Source organism: Mesoplodon mirus (genome assembly GCF_964341445.2).
Source record: "Mesoplodon mirus genome assembly, chromosome: 13".
NCBI classification, from domain to species: domain Eukaryota; kingdom Metazoa; phylum Chordata; class Mammalia; order Artiodactyla; family Ziphiidae; genus Mesoplodon; species Mesoplodon mirus.
In genome coordinates, this window is record NC_138989.1 from 66,027,723 (window position 1) to 66,050,403 (window position 22,681).

General features: G+C 53.6%; 1 protein-coding gene across 1 annotated transcript in view; it reads right to left on the minus strand.

The window, feature by feature from the left end:
• The window catches only part of MYO5B (myosin VB), a 385,760-nt gene that overhangs the window by 11,678 nt on the left and 351,401 nt on the right, over positions 1 to 22,681 (minus strand). The window contains exons 28-35 of the mRNA XM_082641132.1: positions 21,883 to 22,122; positions 20,706 to 20,806; positions 10,510 to 10,708; positions 8,929 to 9,022; positions 6,971 to 7,114; positions 4,576 to 4,727; positions 3,924 to 4,013; positions 1,225 to 1,375 (exon numbers count right to left, since the gene is read on the minus strand). Of these exons, the coding sequence (XP_082497258.1) occupies positions 1,225 to 1,375; positions 3,924 to 4,013; positions 4,576 to 4,727; positions 6,971 to 7,114; positions 8,929 to 9,022; positions 10,510 to 10,708; positions 20,706 to 20,806; positions 21,883 to 22,122 (1,171 nt within the window). The remainder of the gene's footprint in view (positions 1 to 1,224; positions 1,376 to 3,923; positions 4,014 to 4,575; positions 4,728 to 6,970; positions 7,115 to 8,928; positions 9,023 to 10,509; positions 10,709 to 20,705; positions 20,807 to 21,882; positions 22,123 to 22,681) is intronic.

Genomic DNA, 22,681 nt, shown 5'->3' on the forward strand with positions numbered 1-22,681 from the left:
TGTGGACCAAATTTTCGCTTAAATTTACTGGTGATGGGACAGAGGTGAAAGGCACGTACCAACTTAATTCTGTGCTGGCTTCTGTGCTGAGAGACCAGAATTGAGCAACTTGGGTGTAGTCAGGGCCCAGCCACTGACCTGGGCCTGGACCCTGAGATCATCCTATAGTTGTTCAAATAGCTTTTCTCCATCAGCCACCGACCATGTAAGTCTTAGGTGAGCTGGTCTGTCATACTTACTGCACAGCACTTAACTACAGGTCAGGCACTTTTAATCTTCCAACAACCCATTTCCTAATGAGGAAATTGAGGCATAAAGAGGTTAAATAACTTGCCCAAAGTCACCCTGCTAGGAAGTGGCAGGGCCAGGATTTGAACCCCAGTCTGTCTGATGCTGTTAACCATCATCTTCTCTGAGTCATGAAACATCCCCAGTTCTCCCTATGTCTGGTGAGAATAAACTGGCGCCTCATAAGAAGAGTCTCAGACAGGAAGAAGGATTTGGAATGAATCTTATCCCAAGGGATATATTTCTGGATGGCATGTAGGACTCTGTCCTACTTGGAATTCTCTTATAACCTACTTGTGTTGTAAGAACCTGGGGAAAGAATTACTTACATGGTCCAGGAGACTATTTCCTCAACAGCCTTTAAGGAGCACAGTGAGTGATGCATATACGTGTCACTTTTCTTGTGACTTAAAAAATAACTGCTCTTATTTTCAAATCTGATTTCATGTTAAGTGCCCAAGTGTACTGCTTTGGACAGAATGTTCAATAAATATTGATTGCATGAGTGTTTACTACTGTGTTCATTTATATGAACATACTTAATGCTTTCCTTTTTCCATGAATAAAGTATATATATATATATGGGCAAGCGGATTATATCTTTTCACTGTACATGCATTTACACTTTCTGAATTTATATTTATTACTTATGGAAATTGTTTTGGGAAAAAAAATACAGTATATTACAGAGAAAGAGATAAAGGAAAAGTGATCTATACTCTTACTACCCAAGCATCACATGCTTTGATGGGCTGGTGTTGAAAAGTTCATAACTGCTTTTGAGTAGATGGCACACTCCTCCTCAGCTTCCTTCACTGGGGAGGTCCTGGCTTTCTGGAGGCCGCACCTAAGGTATCTGGTTCCCTAAATGTAGGGAGTGCTTACCCTCACTTCGGACCCCATGATGAGCGCAGGAGATCTCCTGGGCCAGCTTACCTATCATCGGCTGCAACAGGCCCTCGGAGATTTTAATGAGCTGCTGGTAGATCTGAATGGAAAGGTCGCTCAGCACCTGGCGGTATTCAGTGAGGTCAAAATTCTTAAGACAGTGCTCGTTCTGCTTCGCCGTATTCTGAGTCATGAAGCCCTGCAGAGGCAGATGGGTGCTGTGCTGAGGCTCCGTGGCCTGCCGTGCTCAGCAGGCCTTCTGGGCCTCCAGTCACTTTCTCAATACCCTATTTGTGGGGCCCGATCAGGCTCTGTCTGCTAGTAGGATGTTCTACCAGACCCTGTCAGTTCTTTGAGGTCTCAGTGATGGCTCTTAGATTTGAAGGCAGTGTCAAAGCTAAGCATGACAGAGGACTCGAAACTGCTTAATTAAAAAGGCCACAGTCGTTTAGTCCAAATCCCTGAAGTTTCCCTAAGGTAGCAAAGTGAAGGTTGGTAGCAGGTCCAGGGAAAGAGGGAATCCATGCTTTCTGACTCTTTACCCAATTCTCTTCCCAATATACCAAGTTACCCTAAAATATTAGATTATACACAGTCCCTAAAGAAGTACCTGGGTCAGAGTATATGTTTTTAAAATGAGAAATTTATGTGGATTCTATCACTGGGTATCAGAATTAATGGATGAACTGAAACGATTCCACAGCTACAGCACTATGTCTTCTTAGCTTTCTATGTTAACAAGATGAAGTGACATGCAAGTTCAAAGAGTTGCTAATATCAAAAGGACTCATGTGACCAATGTCTCTCTGTATTCAGGCCAAGGGGAACCAAGAGCAGCCAAAAGGTCGGTGTTTTCAAAAGGGTAACTATCCCCAGCAAAGCCTCTCATACTGTCAAATCACACATCAATTTTTAAAGAAAACAAAAGAAGGCAGAAGGGACTACCCTGGTGGCGCAGTGGTTAAGAATCCGCCTGCCAGTGCGGGGGTCACGGGTTCGAACCCTGGTCCGAGAAGATCCCACATGCTGCAGAGCAACTAAGCCCGTGCGCCACAACTTCTGAGCCTGCGCTCTAGAGCCCACAAGCCACAACTACTGAGCCCGTATGCCTAGAGCCCATGTTCCGCAACAAAGAGAAGCCACCGCAATGAGAAGCCTGCACACCATAAGGAAGAGTAGCCCCCGCACACCACCGCAACTAGAGAAAGCCTGCACACAGCAATGAAGACCCAACACAGCCAAAAAAAAAAGCAGGCAGAAGAGGGGATAACAAGATAGCTGTTATTTAGGCTACATAGATATGGTTACGCTGTGGTTCAAGTCTTGTCCCTGGGAATATAAGCACGTGAAACAATAGCCTAACGTAATGGAGTTCTTGGTCCTCCCCAGCCCTATGTAATGTTCCCTGCAGGGTACAGACAACATTGGGTCAAGTGATGATTCTCAATGAGATAACCTTAAATGCAGTTCTCTGCTTAAAGTAAAAGCTTGTATATAATATTAGGGTTATGGAATAGAGGACATCTGGTTTGAAATGAAGCCCATTTCTTCCAATAATACAGTAAACACTATTTCTTTAATATTTAACCCACTCCCTTTCATAATAAAAGCAGCTGTATCAAAGTTCTGATTCTAGGAGAGAGATGGAGTCAAGTCCCATTCCAAGGGTGGCAACACTGACTGGCATGGCATACCCTTTTATTACCCCAGGGAGAAGAGTCTGTGAAAACTTGTTCTGGCACAGAAGATGGAATAAAGCTTTCAAAATTGTTGCACTACATTGATTTACACTGTCTTGGACTTGGGGAGGGTGGAGAGTGAGATATGTGAAAGGAAGGGGAGAAGGAAAGCCAAGGAGGCCTGCAGGGCACTGGGAGTGAGTGGGCAGTGCCTGGGACGAGTTGGGATTCTCACCGGAGAAATTAGGATGAAAATGGGCTGTATGTTATTAGGTCACTGGGCTGAATGCAGAGCATGGGAAAAGTTCTTTCAAGGACCAGCAGTGGGAATGGTGAGTTCTAGATAAAGCTGGACCCTAGAGGTCCAGAGCAGAACATTAAGTGATGGGGTGAGCTGGGCCTCAGGCCAAGGAATTGAATTTGGTGAGAAGCTCGAAGCTGGGCCTCAGGGTCAGTTTGCACAGACGTAGTTCAATTACATTGCGCCTCTTCTCTTGGACCATCTCTGTCTGTCTTAAAATGGACAAACTAATTGGTTGGCTTAGGAGACAATCTGACATCCCAGACAATTGAGCTTTCTGCCAGCATTCACAGAAATGGGGCTCTTCTAGGACTGCTTCAGAAAATTAAGGTCACAGGGTTTTCAGGGGGAGTCCTGAGGGCTCTCAGATGATGGATGGGTTACGCAAATTCATTTTCCTACAAATCCACTTATTCATTCAGGGTGCTTTCCAGGGGCCCTTGGGGTCATCGAGGCCTGCCTTATTCCTGCCTCCAGTGAACAGGTGCAGAAGGCACGCCCAGAGCCTGAGGTCCCAGAGGTGCTCCAAAGATCTCACACCCTCTCTTCAAGGGATACAAAGCAGCTCAGAATGACATCTGGACAGAACAGAGATGCCTTCTATGACCGAAACCTCTGCCCTCCATTCTGACCTGAGATCTGAGGTGCTCTGAAGTGGAACACGTGTTGCTGTGCCCAAGGCAATGAGGGCCTAACTGCTGAAGAACACGGGGCACCTCGATGGTGTTTCAGTGCACTTTAGGGGACTGGGTTTATCTTACACTCACCTCATCCCCGCTGTACTGCTTCAAGCAATGCAGGAGGCGGCAGGTATTGGACAACCAGAACGACGTCATCTCAAAGTCATCATTGTGCTTCTGTGAAAAGAAAAAGACGTTCCTGGTTATGAGTAAGTGGTTCCCATCTGGTCAAATGCCTACGTGGTCCCTCCATGTCCACGTTTCCTTCTCTTACCCAGTAGGCCCCAAGCAGATCCCATGGCAAGCGGGCCCTTACTAATCACAGTCACACAGAAGACAGCCATCCCCACGAGGCTGCGTTACTGCTCTTTCACTCCCGGGGATGATGTACGGCCCAGCCCTGGTCCCCTGATCAGTGGTCCACACACGTGGGGGACAAGCTGCCTCTACAGCTGACAACTACAAAGCCAAGTGACACAGACGAGCTTGACTCCAGCAGCCCTGGGCTCTACTGTGAGCACTGGGCCAGCTGGCCTGGCAGGTTCTCACCATCAGTGATCCAACGTAAAGGGTGAAATATTCTGGTATCCTGTTTATCTAGAGGTCAGGTGTCATTCACCTTCAGAGCTGGAGATTTTGAAGAACTCGTGATCACAAAACCCAGACAGAGAGAAACAACGGGGAGCTGTTGTTTTCCCCGAGTTCCCCACACACCACCACCTTCGGCCTGGACACTGACCTTGAGGACCTTCTTAATGCCATTGATGGTGGAGGTCAGCAGGGAGTGCACCTTGAGGTCGTCGTTCACGTAGTCCGCGTGCCTGATGCACATGTAGAGGATGTAGGCAGGGAGGCAAGGCACGGTGCCCGCCAGCGCCTGGGGCTTCAGGTCTACCGGCAACAAAGAGCAAGAATTAGATGTATGGCCGATGCTTGGGGCTGTAAGAATCCTGGCCTGCAGGACCAATAATTTTAACATTTTCCTGTAGCTCCTCATGGGGGCTGGGGGAGGAGCAGGGGAGAAGCTGCCCTGATACACAGATTCCCTCGGACCTTGACTACCGGTAGTTTCAGAAACTATAGTTATAAACCCCAAACAAACACAAATCATGTTCCTAATTGTTTACAATAGCCTCCTCAGTCCTCGTCCTTGCAACACGGAGGAAAATAATCCACAGGTGGCTCCCTGCCCAAGTTTACACACGGTAAGAAGGGCTCGCGGCCCGAGGCCGGCTGGAGACGGGAGCTGGCTCCCTCACCAGGCGGCCGGGGCGAGAACTTCCCACCCCTCTGCACCAGCATTTCCCTCGGGGGACACACGGGCCCTGCGGCAGCAAGAAGGCGAGGCCGGCTCCCGCAGACAGAGCCCGTGTGCCAGGGGCTGGGAGAGCTGCAGCAACATCTAGCGCGTCCGGCGCTCGGTTCGGCAACCGCGTGGCAGCGCCCGCTGCCCGGACGGTCTCGGGGGCAGCAGGTCAAGCAGGCCACGGACCGGCCACAGCCGCTCACCCCTCCCCACGCCGCTGCCTCCCTCTCGGCCAGCGGTAGCCTGGCCACGCTCAGGGACAGCTGCTCCCCCTCCCCTCCCCCCCAACTCCTCTAAACCGCCACCCCGTGGGCTCTGGCAGGACCGGAAGCGGCCGGTGGGCCTCCCCGTGAACTGCAGACTCCTGCTCAGCCTTTTGGTCCTTTCCTGCCAAAGCCCTTGGAGGGCCAGGGAGAAGCTGTCAGACTGCTTTCCATGCCAGAGGAGGCCCGGGGAGGCACAGACCAGGCTGAGAGCAGCAGTGCTTGGTGGGGGCCCAGAGCAGGAGGAGGAAAGGCCCAGGGACAGGCAAGATGAAAGGCGAGCACGAGGCCCGGGCACAAGGCCACGGGCCTCAGACTCCAGGCGTGCTCACTGCACCCCCAGGCCTCACCCCACACCCTCATGACCGCCACCCCCAAGCTCCACCCAGCCCAGGCCTCAGGAGCCACCTCTAGGCTTGGAAAGGCAGTGAGGGAGGCCACCTCCCCTCCACCTGCAGGGCGGCTGGGGGAGGGGAAGGGGCAACTCCTCAGATCTTCCGCCAGGACCGTCTAGGGCCAGGGCCGTCTAGGGCCAGGGCCGTCTAGGGTCACGGCCGCCTAGGGTCACGGCCGCCTAGGGTCAGGGCCGTCTAGGGTCAGGGTCGCCTAGGGTCAGGGCCGCCTAGGGTCAGGGCCATCTAGGTTTGGGGCTGTGCATGTGCTGCCAGCTTCTCCAGTGGGTACCCGGCCTCAAATACACCTACAGGCCATAATACTACGGGTACCTGGTTAACATCTGGGCATCTCATAGGCTTAACCGATGACTGCGGATTGGCCTTTGGCTCTAATTAGAATGCCAATAACATTTATACAGAAAAATGTGCTTTAAGGCCCAGACCTCCAACCTACAGCTTCTTGCTTCGAGGCTGACCCTGCAGCCCTTGGCCCAGTACTCAGCAGACTGGGACTTCCATAAATGTACACTTCTCTAAAGTAACATTTACCTCTTATTTGAACTCCAAATACCGCTGCAAAAGCTACCACCTCTTTGAATTCCTCACATTCGAGAAGGGTTTCGCAGCTTTAACACAGCACTTTCACCTTTGTCATATTTCAAATGTGGGATGGGCGGGGTCAGTATCCTCATCCCCATTTTACAGATGGGAAAACTAAGAGACTGGAGATGGGAGCTAGCAGCTCAGGGGCCAGAGGACCAGACCACCAAAGATCCCTCCGTTTTTGGTCCAGGACTCTTCCTGCCGGCTCTGCAGGCAGCTGATGAACTAGGCTGCACACAGAGCGGGAAGGCTGGCATGTTGCAGCCAGATGGGATGTAAGGCCAGAGGGGCCGGAGCTGGTACAACTGGCAAACCAGGCCCGGGGCTGGCAAGGAAAGCAGCTCCCAAGAGCCCTGCATGCGGCCCCGGGGGCAGCCCACACACTAACCCCAGCATCAGTATCAGCTGGGAGCTGGTCAGAAGTGCAGCAGCTTGAGGTGGTGGGTGAGAGTGGCTGGGGGATGGAGGATGGGGGAGGAGGAAGAGGGCGGGGGTGTCTGTGGGACGGGGGGTGTGCAGGAGCTGCAGGAGGAGGGGCTGGGGGTGGGATGCCACAGAGGGCCTGACCTGTCACCAGATTCCGAATGAGCAGGGCCTCGTCCTCCTTGTGGTACTCCAGCATGCCCTGGAAGTCCTTCTCTTTCCGCTGCACGGTGACCTGCCTGTTGAGCTCGTGGCGCCTCCTCTCACTCTGGGCCAGCGCCTGGGCAGCTGAACAGGAGAGAGGGATGGAGGATGAACTGAGACCTCCAGGCTCAGGCCCGGGGGCGGGGTCATTTCAGGTGGGAGGGGTTGGGGCCTGGGGCCCCAGGGTTCTGGCTTCTCTGGGCTGTCACACTCCTTACATGGTCTGTCCCTGCAGCCTGGGCCACATTCCAAGTGTGACCTGAGGAGCTTAGCATCAGGCACTGGGGGCCACTCAGGACAGGGGCTGGGGAAACACCCAAAATGGCAACGGGCAGGTTTTGGACCAGAGAAAACTCGGGAAGGATGTGAGGTGCAGGATATACAACCATCCGGCTGGGGAGCTGTTTCTTTTTCTCCACCCAGCTGTAAGAAAGGGAAGGAAGGAGGGAGAGGGAGGGAGGGGGAAGGAAGGAGGGAGGGGGAGGGAAGGAGGGAGGGGGAAGGAAGAAGGGAGGGGGAAGGAAGGAGGGAGGGGGAAGGAAGGAGGGAGGGGGAGGGAAGGAGGGAGGTGGAGGGAAGGAGGGAGGGGGAAGGAAGGAGGGAGGGGGAGGGAGGGGGAAGGAAGGAGGGAGGTGGAGGGAAGGAGGGAGGGGGAAGGAAGGAGGGAGGGGGAGGGAAGGAGGGGGAGGGAAGGAGGGGGGAGGGAAGGAAGGAGGGATGGAGAGAGGGAGGAAGGGGACAGGACAGAAGGAGGGAGGGGGAAAGAGGGAGGGGAGGAAGTGGGGGAGAAGAAAAAGCCTGAGTGACCAGGAGTTTAAGAACTCTAGGAACAGGGCTTCCCTGGTGGCACAGTGGTTGAGAGTCCGCCTGCCGATCCAGGAGACACGGGTTTGTGCCCCGGTCCGGGAGGATCCCACATGCCGCGGAGCGGCTGGGCCCGTGAGCCATGGCCGCTGAGCCTGCGCGTCTGGAGCCTGTGCTCCGCAACGGGAGAAGCCACAACAGTGAGAGGCCCGCTTACCGCAAAAACAAAACAACAACAACAAAACTCTAGGAACAGAAAAGAGAAATCCAGAGATGGAGAAGGGCATGTGGGGTATGGGGGCAACGGCCCAAGGCTGAACAGGACACAGCCCTGCCCTCCTACAGCCTCGTCCAGAGCAGCAGGTGGACACAAGCAGGTGATTAAACAATACCTATGATGGGAACTGTGACGTAGCTGTGTGGTGTCAGGACAGCAAAAGAGGGGACTGGAACCCTGAGGATGTAACTCCTGAGCTGAGGTGGAAGGATGGGGGGGTATCCTTCCCCCACCCCCTCAGGTGGTGAGGGGACAAAGAGAGGTTCCCAGCAAGGCAGGATGTGCAAAGAAGGGTGGGGAGTGACATGATTAGATCTGCAGCGGGGAGTCAAGGAAAGAGAACATTCTGGGAGTTTCTGGGAGACTGATTTAAATCTCTGCCTGACCTCTCTGGGCCAGATTCCAGTTGGGAAGTTTAACCACAGAACTGACCTCTCTCCCTGACTACTGCAGTGTGGAGAAGGGCCCCCGTGGTTTGGGGCTTTATACTATGGAACATTCTTTCGAACCAGAAGGTATTGCCTCCCAGCTTTAAGCCCTCTGAACGCAGGACCAGAGGCCACTGTCTCAGCTGCCCCTCCCCGCATAGCTTGAGTCAGCACCCAAACACCTGCTACGTTTGTGGATCGTTAGTGCAGGTTCCGGCAAACTGAGACTGGGTGAGCTCCTGGGGTCTGCGTGATTCTGTCATGGGACTGCCCTGGGCAGGGGCGGCAGCAGGTGGGGGAAGTGGAAGTGTCTGGGGCGGGCAGGCAGTCCCCTCCCTGAGGGTGGCCGAGCACACTTGTGCCTCATGACACCCGCGTTCACACCCTACCTTCCAGGTCCTGGACTTTCTTCATGTAAATCTTCAGTTGCTTTTTGAGCTTCCTCTCGTTCTTCTCCAGCTTTTCCACCAGTTCTTTAAGGTCCTAAAAGCAGGAGGAAGCAGTGTGAGAACAGATCTAATCCTGCCCTGGAGGGCAGGGGTGGGATCCGGGGCCCAGCCTGGCTCACAGGCAGCCATCAAGGAGGCCAGGCTCCGGGTCCAGCAGGAGGTCCACCCCAAGCAGCCTGCTGCTCCCCGGGTCTGGACCCATGAAGTAGGAGATGGGTCACAGTGTTCTCTCAGCCTGGACGGCAGACTCTTCTGGGCTCAGGCTGCCTGGCGCCCTGCCCAACCCACAGTTCTCTAGGCCAAGCCTCCTCAGGTTGCCATGCCAACCCCCAGGAGACCCTCAGCCTCAGGGTCCCCAGGTGGCTGGGAGGTGCCCTGGGAAGGAATGGACAGGTGAAGGCATGAGAGTGCAGTGGGGAGGTGTCAGCTGGACGAGCCTGCAGGCCAGCAAGGTTACCTGGGGCCCAGAAGCAAAACAGGCTCTTGGCCTGGGCCCCTCAGTGGCTGCCTAACTCCTAGCAGCTACCACGACAGGGAGAAAAATCAGCCCCTGGGACTGTCACCCTGACCCAGCTGGGCAGTGGAGGCAGGAAGCTCCACGACCGTCAAGAGACACTGTGACTAGGAGTGACGCAGGAGACAGAAGCAAACATGCCCCTGTGGAGCCTCAGAAAACATCTGGACCCCCTTTCTCCTTCCTCCTCCGCACGGGTGACGTCCCTTTCGTGCCTCCTGCCTCAGGTCAAGCCTCCCCTACAATTCTTTTTCTGTAATACTTGTCCATCCCATGTAGATTCATGCTTTTGGAAACACCATCTTCTTTCTCTTCTTTTTTTTAACATGTCTTGCTTCCCCTACTAGCCTGTTAGCTCTCTGAGGACAGAGACTGTCTTTCATTTCTCTGGCATCTGCCCGGCTCCTTTGGTTACTGCCAGGATGGCTACCAACCATTCCTCCCCTCCAGCAAGAGGAAGAGTCCATCCCCATCACTCAATCTGCCCAGATTGGTCTTAATCAACAGAATGTGGCAGAAGCGACCCTGGGCCAGTTCTGGGGCTAGACTTTAAGAGGCCTCCCAGCTCATCCTGTTGGAAGTCAGCTGCCGCGTAAAGCAGCCCATGGTGGTCCAATGAAAGACGGCCACATGTGTGCAGAGAGCAGATCGCGTGGAGGGGAACCGAGGCCGCAGACACAGGACTGGGGCTGTCTCACGTCCTCCAGCCCCCTCCAACCACAGGAGAGCAGAGACAAGTCACCCCCACTGAGCCCTGCCAGAATTCCTGACCCAGAAAGTGTGGTTGCTATTCCAGGCTGCTAAGTTTTGGGGAGGTTAGTTATACATTAACAGATAAATAAAATAGCTCCACAAACACGTGCTGACTGTAGATTTCTAGACTCTCTACTCCTACCACAGGGCCAAGCACATGAACCTTGTCCATTTGGTGAAAGGCCACTCCTGGTCCCCTTTTCTTCTAGAACGTGACCTCCTGGAGCTGGGCTCCACGGGGCACGGCGACTCACCAGGTTCTCATTGGTCAGCCGGGACATCTCCTGCTGGATGCCGAACTCCACCTGGGCCTCTGGGGAGAGCAGCAGCGTCTGGCAGAAGGTCTGCTGCTGCCTGTCCATCTCCTCCTTCAGGGCCTCCACCTGGGCCTTGAGACCGTCCACCTCCTCCTCGTGCTCACGGCTCTGAGCCTGCAGCTGGGCCTCCAGCAACCTGCACCCGGGAAGGAGGGCAGGTAACCGGGTGGCTTGCGTCTGTGCCCCCAAGTAGGGGCCACACGTGGACACGCAACAGGGCAGCAGCCGAGCAGGGACACAGCAGCAGCAGCAATTGCATGAAACCAACAGGGGACGGACACGGAGGGGAGCAGGTCCACGGGGCTGGGCAGGCAAGCGGGCCAGCCTTCCTCTGGGACGACAGGGAGTCAAGGCCACACACAGCACCCCTGGCCTTCGGCCTTTTTCTCAACCACCCTCATCCCTCTGTTCTTTGTTCCTGAGCACAGCCTATTGGTCTGGGATTGAGAGACTGTCTCCATGTCAAAATATCTTCAGCAGAAATAAATTTCTTATAGCATCTTTTCAATAAAAGCATCCATATCTGCCCAAAGTTCACAAGAATCTCCTTGCTAAGACAAAACTCTGGTAGACGGAACTAGCTGTATTACTTGCATATTTTCCCTTTAGTAGATTCTCTGCAAGTTTTAGAAAGATCCTTTCTTTTTACCTTTTTTTTGAATTTTATTTATTTTTTATACAGCAGGTTCTTATTAGTTATCTACTGTATACATATTAGTGTATACACGTCAATCCCAATCTCCCAGTTCATCACACCACCACCCCCAACCCCCTGCCGCTTTCCCCCCTTGGTGTCCACACATTTGTTCTCTATAGAAAGATCCCTTCTTTTTATTTACCTTATACCCACTTCATCTCTGGCCTTTTATATACATTTTTCCCCAGTCAAAACAGAAACCAAGACTAATTGCAAATGATCTGGGGGGAGGTTTAAGATCAACTGCTGTCATGACAAGAAGCAGAGAGACCTAGAGAAGATCTGGAGAAGGTTGGGGAGAAGCTTCGCGAGACTCTCTGGGCAATTCTGGAAGACACCTTCTATTATGAGGGAATGGGTAAGGAATTAAGGAAGGTTCCGAAGCAGCCTCCTCTTCAGGAAGTTAATTACTGATATGACTATGATGCTGTCTTCTTGGGCGTAACTACTTGAACAAACTTTCATCCAAAGCCTCCTGACTTGGTCACCGCACCTTCTCCCTGGGATGCAGATAAAGACTGTGACCAGAGCTCAGCAGAGTCAGGACCGTGGAAGTGCCTAGGAGACAGTTCCATGTTTCTGCAGTTCTGCTAGTTCTGCTGTCGTTCTGGGAGGAGGTGATTCCCACAAGACAGGAGGGAGCAAATCTACAAGGGAGCAAGAGAGAGGGGAAAGTCTACACCGGGAAGCCCCGGATGGAAGCGAGCCCGTGTTCGGTCAGCTCCACGGTGGCACCAGGTGCGGTGCTTGGCCCCAGGGGCTTCTCAGCAAAGTGACACAAATGAATGAAGAAGTGACAGAGGTACGACTGATTCACCCATTCATCACAGGCAGCATTACCAAAGGAAAACAACAATGCGAGGACTGTGGAAAGTAACTTGGTAATTGAATCAGCATTTTTAGGGTCACACGATATTTAGATAACATCCAATCTTGGCTACAATAAACTAAAAGTAATCACCAGTAAGTTATAAATTTAATGGAACGCTTGGGCTCTAGGAACTCTGCCCAAAGGATTAGTTTCCGGGTTGCACTGTGAGTTTGCTGCTCACATCCTTCTTACCCTCCATGTAGACTGTAGTTGGGTGACTTAGTCCAGGGTTCTGTGCAAAGTCAGAGAACCCCCGCCTGAGCAGGTGAGAAAACTAAACGTGAGAGAGGTTTGAGGCCACTGCCAGTGGCAGATCTGGTTCTGGATCTCCTGAGGCATAGGGCTGTGCCTTCTTTGTTTTAGTAATGCATTCATTTCTTTATGTATTAAAGCTCATCCTATTCCCCCTCCCAACCCAAAATAAAACAAACTTCTAGATGGGACAGGAATTTGATCTTACTCCAAAATAGCCACTATAATACAAGTAGCAGCTAATATTTATTCCATGCTTTCTACGCGGCAGGCACGTGCAAAGTGCTTCACCTTCATCTATTCCTTGCAATGACCCGAGGAGGCAGGTCTGATTCTGATCCACATTCTACCAGAGAGGAAATGAAGCCAGATGTCACGTTGCTCACAGGTGGGGCCATGTTTGAACCCACAGCCAGGAGACATGCTGCCTCGAGAACCAGCTGACCTCAACCTTCTTCTGCCAAGAAGAGAGGCTCTTGATACTGTAACGGGACCTCCATGACGTCATCAGCAGGCAGAACTTGGGAGATGATGCGAGAGGCACCGGGCTCCTGCTGCAGCCCGCTGGCATCAGGCCGAGGGTGCTGGGCACAGCACTCACGCCACCTCGCCCAGCCTGTTTCCTCTTCTGGGAAACAAGCCTATTGTTGGGAATCTCAAGTGCACGAAGCTATGCCACAGCCCTGAAAAGCCACGCGCTGGCAGGAAACGTGCGATGTGATTGCCAGGTTGTGTTAATTCTGCGCACGTCTAACTTCCTTTGCTAAGCTTATCACCCAGGGCCGATGGCCAAAAGGGTTACGGATTCAGGCTCCAGTAGCAAATGGAACCAGGTTCGCATTCTGGATCTTCTGCTCAAGCAGCAAGTTCCTCACACCCTGCAAGCCCCAGTGTCCTTTCCCCGTGAGCACGCGGTGAGGGTCAGACATGGCGACCCTGAAGCACACTGGGCGCTGGGCTGGTCAGCTCTTATGAGGTCCAGGCAGTCACTGCAATGGCGACTGGCACACGTGCTGGAGGGCAGGCTGCCAGGACCCCTGTGCTTGGAGCACGGCCGGCAGCACAAATGCAGCCGATGCTCTTGGCTGATCCTGCAGTCAGGATGGTCAATATGTAGCACGGAAGCAGCACAGACTCAGAAACCCACAGAATTAAGTTCCCCTCGTTCTAGAGAGCTGTGCGCCTGCTGCCACATTAACTCCCTCTGGTCTATTCCTTCACCTGCAGAGTGGGTGAGCTGCAGCCGGTGGTCTCTAAGGTCCCAGTGAGCCATCTAGTGTTACCACAAACAAGCAGCCTTCACACAAAGTGACAGACGACGATGCAAGGGGCCACCCACCCACACCCCTCCCCGTCTCACCCCCGCAAACTGTGCCCTTGCCTCCACTCCAGCTGAAAAACAATTAAGCATAGACACAAGCGGACAGAACAGAGCAGACACAGGAAGAAAGGCACAATTTGACCTGGCAACTTGCTTTAGGCCTTGGTAGGCCAAGCCGAGCTCTCCATCTTCATTCAAGTATCCCCAATCCTCAGTCTTGCTAGAAATAAAGGACAGAAAAACAGGGCGTCCAGTGTAGAGGGAGAGAGGGCAGCAGAGAGCCCGGGGAAGAGAGACCACAGCCAAGGTGGGGGAAGGCAGGAGGGGAGGCTCCAGAACGCCCAGCTCGCCTCCTTTCCCTCCCATCGCCGGCACCTCCTCCTGTGGGATCACTGATCACCCCAGGCCGGAAAGCACGCTCCTGAGGACAGAGCAGAGGGTGGTGCTTGTTCGGCTTATCAGCAGCATGGGCGGGGCAGAGGCATTCACCTGCGCTCACTCACGGCCCTTCCCACTACCAGGAGGACTGGGAAAAGAAAGGGAGAATCAGGAGCGATGCAAACAGGGCAGGGAGGAGAGGACCTGCGCAGGGTGGAAGGTGCAGACACTGAGCAGGGGCTAACTGTACAGGGCGGGGGCAGCGGCCTCCCAGATGCCGGATCTGGGGAGCAGCAGGGCGGCACCTTGGGGACATCTGGCTCCGAGAGGATAGGGAAGGAGACCACATATTTTGCCTGCTTTTCAATGTGTGTTTCCTTCCTGTCACTTCTTAAGGGCAAAAAAGTATTAACTCATCTCAACTCCTGTCCTCACTGCAGTCTTGCATAAAGAAACAGGGCTTCCCTGGTGGCGCAGTGGTTGAGAGTCTGCCTGCTGATGCAGGGGACGCGGGTTCGTGCCCTGGTCCGGGAGGATCCCACATGCCGCGGAGCGGCTGGGCCCGTGAGCCATGGCCGCTGAGCCTGCGCGTCCGGAGCCTGTGCTCCGCAACGGGAGAGGCCACAGCAGTGTGAGGCCCACGTACCACACACACAAAAAAAGGAACAGTTAATAACAACTATGCTAATAATAACCAGCATGCTGAGCACTGAGCTTTCTCCCCTTCACCTTGGGACCCAACTGCATTACTCCTATTTACTCAACTGGGAAAGCAGGAGGCCAGACGCCTCCTATTTGCGAGTTATTTTATCCTCTCCATTTGCCCCGTGTTTGCCCAGTGCCAGCAGCGCAGCTCCTGGAGACCGGGCACATGTCACAGGCTCCCCCAGCACGGACCGCCCCCCAACCCTACACAGCCCCGGGCACACGTGAGGCCCTCGAAGGCCAGCGGGACTGGGTGGCGGGCGGCAGGCAGAGCCCCTCAGTCCCTGCTCCCAGAGGCCTCTGCTGCTGCTGGTTGGATCCCAGCTTTCCTGGCAGGAATCACGAAGCAGGAGCTGCGTTCACACTGCTTGCTATCAGGACCAGTAACCCCTTCCTAACCCTCAGGAGGAAGACAATCGTCCCCAGGAGCACCTTTGGACATGGTCAGCCACTGGGCCATGCTCTGCTGTCAGGCTGTGTGTGAGGTCTGGGGGTGCAGCCCCCCACTACATCTCCCCCCAGCTCTGCCGCACGAGGAAGGGCCCAGCCCTTGCGGGGCTCTCCCAGGCTGCTTCTTGGGCACAGCTGGTCACACAGACAGCAGGCCCGGCTCTGGGCTCAATGAAAAGGAGCAGAGGGAAAGCTAGTGACGAGTGTGCTCTGGGAGCCACTCCGTGGCCTCTGCCTCCTGGTAATGCTGCTTCTCCCTCCGGCTCGGTGTTTGCCCTGGGACCTCACACAGGCCTGGCTTCCCCAGATACGGCCTTTGCTTGTAGACTCTGCTGGCCCCGCCCTGCTTAGCTCTCAGCCGGTCTGTGTGTCCCATTATCCTTGCCAAGCCACACGTGGCCTGGGCTGTGCGAAGGGGGGAGCCGATAGCTTAGGCCTTTCCCTTCCCAGCTGTTAACACTTACATTGAACTCAGGGCCTTTTAGCGACTACGGAGCTAGTGCTTTAACCCAGAGGGCGGGAATAACTCCTGGCACAGTTCGAGTCATCCTTGGGTCAGGCCCAGAGGTGGGTGTGTCGTTGCTGAAGGGGCCGTTGGGGATCCCTTCCTCCAACTCTCTCATTTCCACATATGCAGGGACACCAAGGGGGAGATGAGTTGCCTGACACTGACACCTAGGCTAGAATGCAGGTGCCCTGTCTCCTGGCCTTGGTCTCAAGCCCTTTCCTGGCTTATGCTGGCTGGCCCCCCAGACCCTGAGGAGGGGCTGCCAGGCCTCTGAGGGTCCCTGCACTCCTACGGCTCCCAACAGACTCCCTCTGCAGCGGGGCACGCGTGTACTGCTGAGCCCTGCGGTGAGGAAGTTAGCATTCCTAATTCTGTAATAACATCCAGGCATCATGCACAAAGATTAGAGTGCCGTGCAGCCCAGTCGTCCCATGGGGCTCAGGACATCAGGCGCACTTGAGGGCGCGGGGAGGGGGAAGGGTAAGCTGGGAGGAAGTGAGAGAGTGGCATGGACATATATACAGTACCAAACGTAAAATAGATAGCTAGTGGGAAGCAGCTGCATAGCACAGGGAGATCAGCTTGGTGCTTTGTGACCGCCTAGAGGGGTGGGATAGGGAGGGTGGGAGGGAGGGAGACGCAAGAGGGAAGAGATATGGGAACATATGTATATGTTCGGTATATATGTATACCAAACATATATACATCTATGTATATACATATATACATAGATGTATATATGTAACAGATATGTATATATATCGGTATATGTATAACCGATTTACTTTGTTATAAAGCAGAAACTAACATGCCATTGTAAAGCAATTATACTCCAATAAAGATGTTAAAAAAAAAGAAAAGAAGAAGAAGGAAAAAAAACCCAGTCAACCAACTCCAGGCCCATCTTTTGTTCCCGTTGAAGGGGTCTCCCTCCCCCTCCTCCACACCACTGGCAGCGAGGGCCGGGGAAGGAGCGCCCCCTAGTGGTTTGAGAAGGAAACTCCCAAACAAGCTCTCGGGAAATTACATTTTAAAATAAAGCTAAGTCCTTGATGTAACTTAATACCAACCCATATTCATGGAGAACTTCCCGTGTAGGTGCCCCTGTGCTGAGCCCTGTTCCCAAAGAGGCCAGAGACACACACAAGAGTAAGCAGCGGGCAGAGCCTCTGACAGCGCCCAGGCAACGGTTCCCCTCGGCTAGGGAGCTCCTGACCGGGCCAATCACCCACGCAGACCAGGCCAGTCACCCACACAGCCCGGGCCAGTCACCCACGCGGCCCCGGCCTCCTCCTTCACCGTGAGTGAAAGTGCTCAGCTGTGTCATGGGAGAGGTTTCTTCTAGATCGGCCGTATACAACCTAAAACTGGAAATGGCGCGCACCAGAAAAGGCCTGGGATAATATTACTTTCCCTCTGCGGAGACTGTGAAACCTAGGACCCAACGACCGGCCCTCTGCCCAGCGGAAGGACCTGCCGCCGCATGGACAGACACAGGCAAAGTTCCAGCCAGCTCGGTGTCCCATTTCTACAAAGACCGCTTTGTGCTCCATGGATGTTCTCATTTCTTTACTTCGCACCCAGACTTTCTACCCAACTGCCCAAGAGATGCGGGATGTCTGAGAAATGGGGGGCAGCAACCCGAGGCCGGGAGCAAGAGGACTGTTGGGACCACAGGCCTGGCCACAGAGGAGGGAGTTGTTCGTGGATAAACATGGTTATGCCATGGAATTACAGCAGACAGAAGTTGTGCCGATGGCTCAGGACCAAGAGAATTTGGGGGAACGTAAGGGAATGGTCACCCCCAGGAGAAAGCTGAGAGCTTCTCAGAGCAGCTGAGCTGGGTCTGTGAGAGAAGCTGGGCAGTCAAGCTGCCTCTCCTTCGCCCTGCCCAGCAGGACAGCCTGCAGCAGCTGGGGCTCAAGGCCCAGGGAACCGTAAACTCCAGGCCACCCTAAAGCGGCTGCACACACCCCTTACTGGTGAGACCAGGTCTCCATCCTCCTGCGCAGGCCCGTTAGGGGGTGAGTAATAACCCCAGGGTCAGCTGCCCAAGCCCAGGTGGCAACTGCAAACCTGCTCTCTGTGCCCAGGGCCTCGTGTAGTTTCCCAGCACCTGCTGGGTGGAGAGGGCCTGCAAGGAGGTTTCTTGGGACCTGAGAAAAGGTCCAAGAAGGCACCCTAAGTCTTGCTCTGGAGTTCCACAGACTTGGGAAGGCTTGGGTGGAATGGGCCAGCAGCCAAAGGAACATGTTCCTGGAGCCTAGACCTGAGCCCTGGCCACACCCCTGCCCCTACGCAGCTCTGTGAGCTGGGTGCACGCCCAGAGGCGAGGCCAGTCTGAGAGCAGCAGGAACCTCTGTCTCCCAGCCCACCTGCCCGTCTCTCCCGGGAAGACCCTGATGCACTTGGCTCCAGACAGCCCCGAGAAGACGGCCTCTCCAAACACCTAGCCTGTCTGCTGCAGCCCAGCTCTGGGGCACGGACCAGCCTTCTCTTTACCCGAGTTCTGCCATTTATAAAATGGTAATAACGTTGCTGGTTTCTTTTACTTCTGCGTTTGGAAGCAGAAGTGCTTTACATAGTCCTGTGGCTATTCTCAAAGCAGGCCCTCAACACTGGCTTCTCGCTCCAAATTTGAAAACAAAAGACACAGTTGCAAAGATCAAAAACAAACTCTATAAACTATGAAAGTTAGCAAGTGAAAAAGTTCTGAACTTGGAGACCAGTACTCTTAGAGGGGCTGTGATTGGGTGGGTGTGTGTGTCTGTACTCCCTCCAGAAATCAAAGCAAAATTCAGTGTATATGTTTTTCTAGGGAGACCATAGATTCTCCAATCACCCCAACTCCAAAATCATCCCTGTATAATACAATTTACATTTCAACCAGAACACTCTCCATTACAGGAAAAGCAACTGTCTTCAAAGCACCTTTGCAGGGAGCAGCCCTTGTTGGAAAGGACTCCTTGCTGTCTGGGCTCCAGGAATCACATCCTAATCCTCCTGCCCTGCCAGCCTGCCCACTGCTGTCCTCCCTTGCTGCTGGGATTCAAGGAATTGGAAGAGAGACAAACCCACCAATGTCATTTCCAGGTGTGGGGCAACTGGGGCACTGGTTCCTCTGGCTTCCCTTCCCCGAGGCAGAGGCTCCTTTCTATACTTAACTCGGTTTCACACGCTATTAATTCCCTATTGTACCCTGGGTTTGCTGGGAACTGAATTATTTTAAGACATAAGAGAAGCTATTTTTATTTTATCACCATCATCATTATTGCTGCAAAGGAAGACAAATCCAGGGTATTAAGCATCCCCTGGGAATACCTATACTTAGGTCTGGATGCCTAACAACCATCTGGATGAACAAAAAGCGGGCTGATAACAGCGATGGTCCATGAAAATCAGAAAGATAAGCACACTCGCTTGTCAGGACCAAGTTCCCAGTTTCCTTCTTCCTTTTAAAAAATTTTAAAATATCACCTGTGTTCTTTTTTCTTATTCATCTCATTTCTTATCTTCACCCAAGATGATTTAAAATGACTAAATCTTGACTCAGTTTTGGCATTCAGAGATTCACCTTCATTTCCTTCTTTGCCTCCTCTTGAAATAAACTGAATTTCCTCCTGGGAAATTCAGGCCTGGGGGCCTGCTAAAATACCCTCACCTTCCGATCACCTACACAGTGGGCTGGGGGCAGCCCAGCCTGGGAGTCTGGCCTTTGGATTCTACTTTGACTCAGTTACAGGCCCGTCGTGTGCCTGAGTAGCTCAGTTTTCTCATCCGCAGAAAGAGGGGCCAGGTGAGAAGATCTGGGAATCAAAGCCCTGGGAAGTCCTCACGTCGTTCGGTGACACTCCTGCAAACAGGTTCATGCTGCACTCCCAACGCCCACTACTGACAACTTTCTGGATGCACTTGCTGTTTTTAGCCATTTTAAACTAATGCTTAATGACTGATCAACATTCAGGAAGGGAGACAGGTAGCCAGGGAAAAGGCCAGCTCCGGTTTTACAGGTGCCCACAGAGGCACAGGTAATAAGAGTGGCTATAGCAACACTGATGTTTACTGCGTGCTTATCACGGGCAGGCACTGCTCTGAGGGCTTTGCACGGACTAGCTCGCCTAACCTCCGTCACCCTGTGTGGTAGGCTGCTACGGCCATCCCCGGTTCACAGGTGAGGAAACGGAGCACTGAGCGGTTTGAAGTGTCCCTACATAGCTGGGAAGCGAATGGAACCCCAGTGCACACTCCCAAGTGCTCGGCTGCACTACCTCGGGGGCCCTGCTCTGTCCTGTGTCCCGGGGCCTTGCTGCCTCCCTCAGTCACTCTCTTTTGCCTTAACCCCGCGTAGCTCCCCTTGAGGGGGGACCAGAAGTGGGAAAGTCCTGGAATTTAGTCCAGGCTAAAGTCCAGGGAAATCTCCTTTTAGCCAGTATGGTAGTGGTCACATTCTCCCAACCAATCTCTGCAGTGCCTGGCCTAGGTTCCATGTCTTAAATGACAGGGCATGGGGCCCAGTGTCGCGTGCGTCCACCAGCTGGGCTGAGTAAAGTTGGCAGACGGGGCAAACAGCTGGAGCAGCCCCTCTGCTACTACTCAGACGGGCTCACTTGGCACCTGCTTCTGTTTTAACGAGAAAAGTCGCTCCCAGCCAGTCCTTCCCTCTCGTCCTGTCCAACCTCCCAGGGAAGCTCCCTTCCCCAGTGCTTTTCAGAGGATCTGGGTTCGGGATGCTTCAGGGGTGCTCACTGGAGTCTCGCTGATGCTAACAGCAGGCTTCCTTAGTGCGTGGGACTCACCGAGGCTGCTCTTCCTCATTTATCTCCTATAAAAACCAACACCCTGATGCGGAGCGCAAGGTCAATGCCTGAGGAGTGGCCCTCACGTACCAGGCTGGGCAGGGCTCCTTCCCTGTCGCCCCCTCCAGGCATAATGACTGCAAGGTGGGGCTTACCTGTTCGTCTGGCAGACCCCGTGATAGGCCTCGATAGCGTCTTCCTGATCCACGTGCTTTTCACTGTTAGGCCAACTTGTTCTGGCATTGATGTTTGGCTCCTGGAACGTCCCAGATTAAAAAATAAATAACTCTGGTTATACAAACAATTGTTATGAAAAGACTTTATACACAGAGGGAGAAAAACGAGCCTTTGAGAAAAGACAAAGGCAGCAGAAGACTTCAGATAACAGCGGTTAATCCCCGGCAGGAACGTGACTTTTAAAAATCACATTGGGGGCTGCCCTGGTGGCGCGGTGGTTGACAGTCCACCTGCCGATGCAGGGGACATGGGTTCATGCCCCGGTCAGGGAGGATCCCACATGCTGCGGAGCGGCTGGGCCCGTGAGCCGTGGCCGCTGAGCCTGCGCGTCCGGAGCCTGTGCTCCACAACGGGAGAGGCCACGGCAGTGAGAGGCCCGCGGACGGCAAAAAAAAAAAATCACATTGGGAAAGCCAGGGAGAATCACAGTCACAGTCAAAGGCCTGGCTGTGAAAGGCAGAGAGGGTGGAGGGGAGGCTGGTGGAGGGAGAGGCAAGGATGGTGTCCCTGGAGGAGAAAGCCCCCCCGAAGGCGGAGGAGATGACCTGAGATCTTAGTTTGGAATCCTGCACGCTCAGTGCTGCCCACCTGCCCCAGCTCCCCCGCCCCCTGGGCCCACGCCCAGAGCGGCCCAGGTGGCCTCCGGCCCCTCCCACCCGCTCCTCAATCTGTGCAGGAGGGGGAAACATTAGGAACAAACGCTAAGTTGCACTTGTCACCCTGGGAGAGCAGAGAGAGAGGGAAGACTTTGTTTACCTGGGAAACAAAGTACATAGCAAGGGGCAAGACCTGAGGTGAAAAAACCAGGCCAAGGGGGCTGCTCAGGCCATGGCCCAGGTTTACTCTAATTCTGAGCCTCATTCCCTTTGAACATGTTCCTACTGAGTAACTTCAGAAGATCCTAGAAACTTCCAGCAAAGTCTCCTGTGAAAAGTCATGCTGGGAGGACAGCAGGTACTTTGCTCTACTTTTAGAGGAGACTCTAAAAGACTCTGCTATTTTAGGTTGAAGGCCCTCCTGCGTAAAGAAACGTAAGAAAAACACCTCTCCCCCTAGCGTGGCCCCAATGCCCCGCCCGCGGCCCCCTCTGCTCACCGAGCCCTTGCCAGCCAGGCGGCGCTGGTCGGCGCTCACAATCTGGGTCCTCAGGATGAGCACCTCCTCCTTGCGCACCTCCAGCTCCTCGTGGGCCAGCTTCAGCTGGTTCAGCAGGAGGCAGTAGCTGTCAGGGGTGCCGTCGGCGGCGCTGTGCTCTGAGGCTTGGTCGGCCACGGCTTTCCTCAGCTCGTTCAGCTCATTCTTCAGCTTCTTGTTCTCCGACTCCAGCTCCTGCCTCTGGAAGGCAGCCCGGCCACATACTCATCACTCCCTGGAGCCCAGGCAGCGTCCCCGGGGGGCCTCTTCCTCCACCTTCCTGAACCACCCGCCCCGTCCACCTGGGAAGCTAAGAACAACCTTCCCGTGTTATATGTTCTGACTATGTCAGCAAGTGGTCAAAGCTGGGGCCTGGACTTGAACCCAGACCTCCAAGTTATCTGTGCCAAGGATCTGACATGATGCCTGTATGGTCACAATCCTCTAAGTGATTCAGTGGGGTTCGAATTTCTAGGTGTATTTGGTTATGAAACCCTTCTTTGTGGAAGTGCTGGGTTAACAATTTTAAACATGTTGTTAACACAGGACTTCCTGGAACCCTAATATGTTAATGTATCTTTTGACTTTCCAAGAGAGAATATAAAATGCCTGATATCCTAAACGTATTTGTCTAGAGAGGCCTCCTTGCCCCTTTCTTCTAAGGAGCATCACATGGACTACTGTTTTGGAGAACAGACCAAGAACATTGCTTTGGTCATATGGAAAGCCGCCAATTGCCAGTGCTAGCAGAGAAAACACT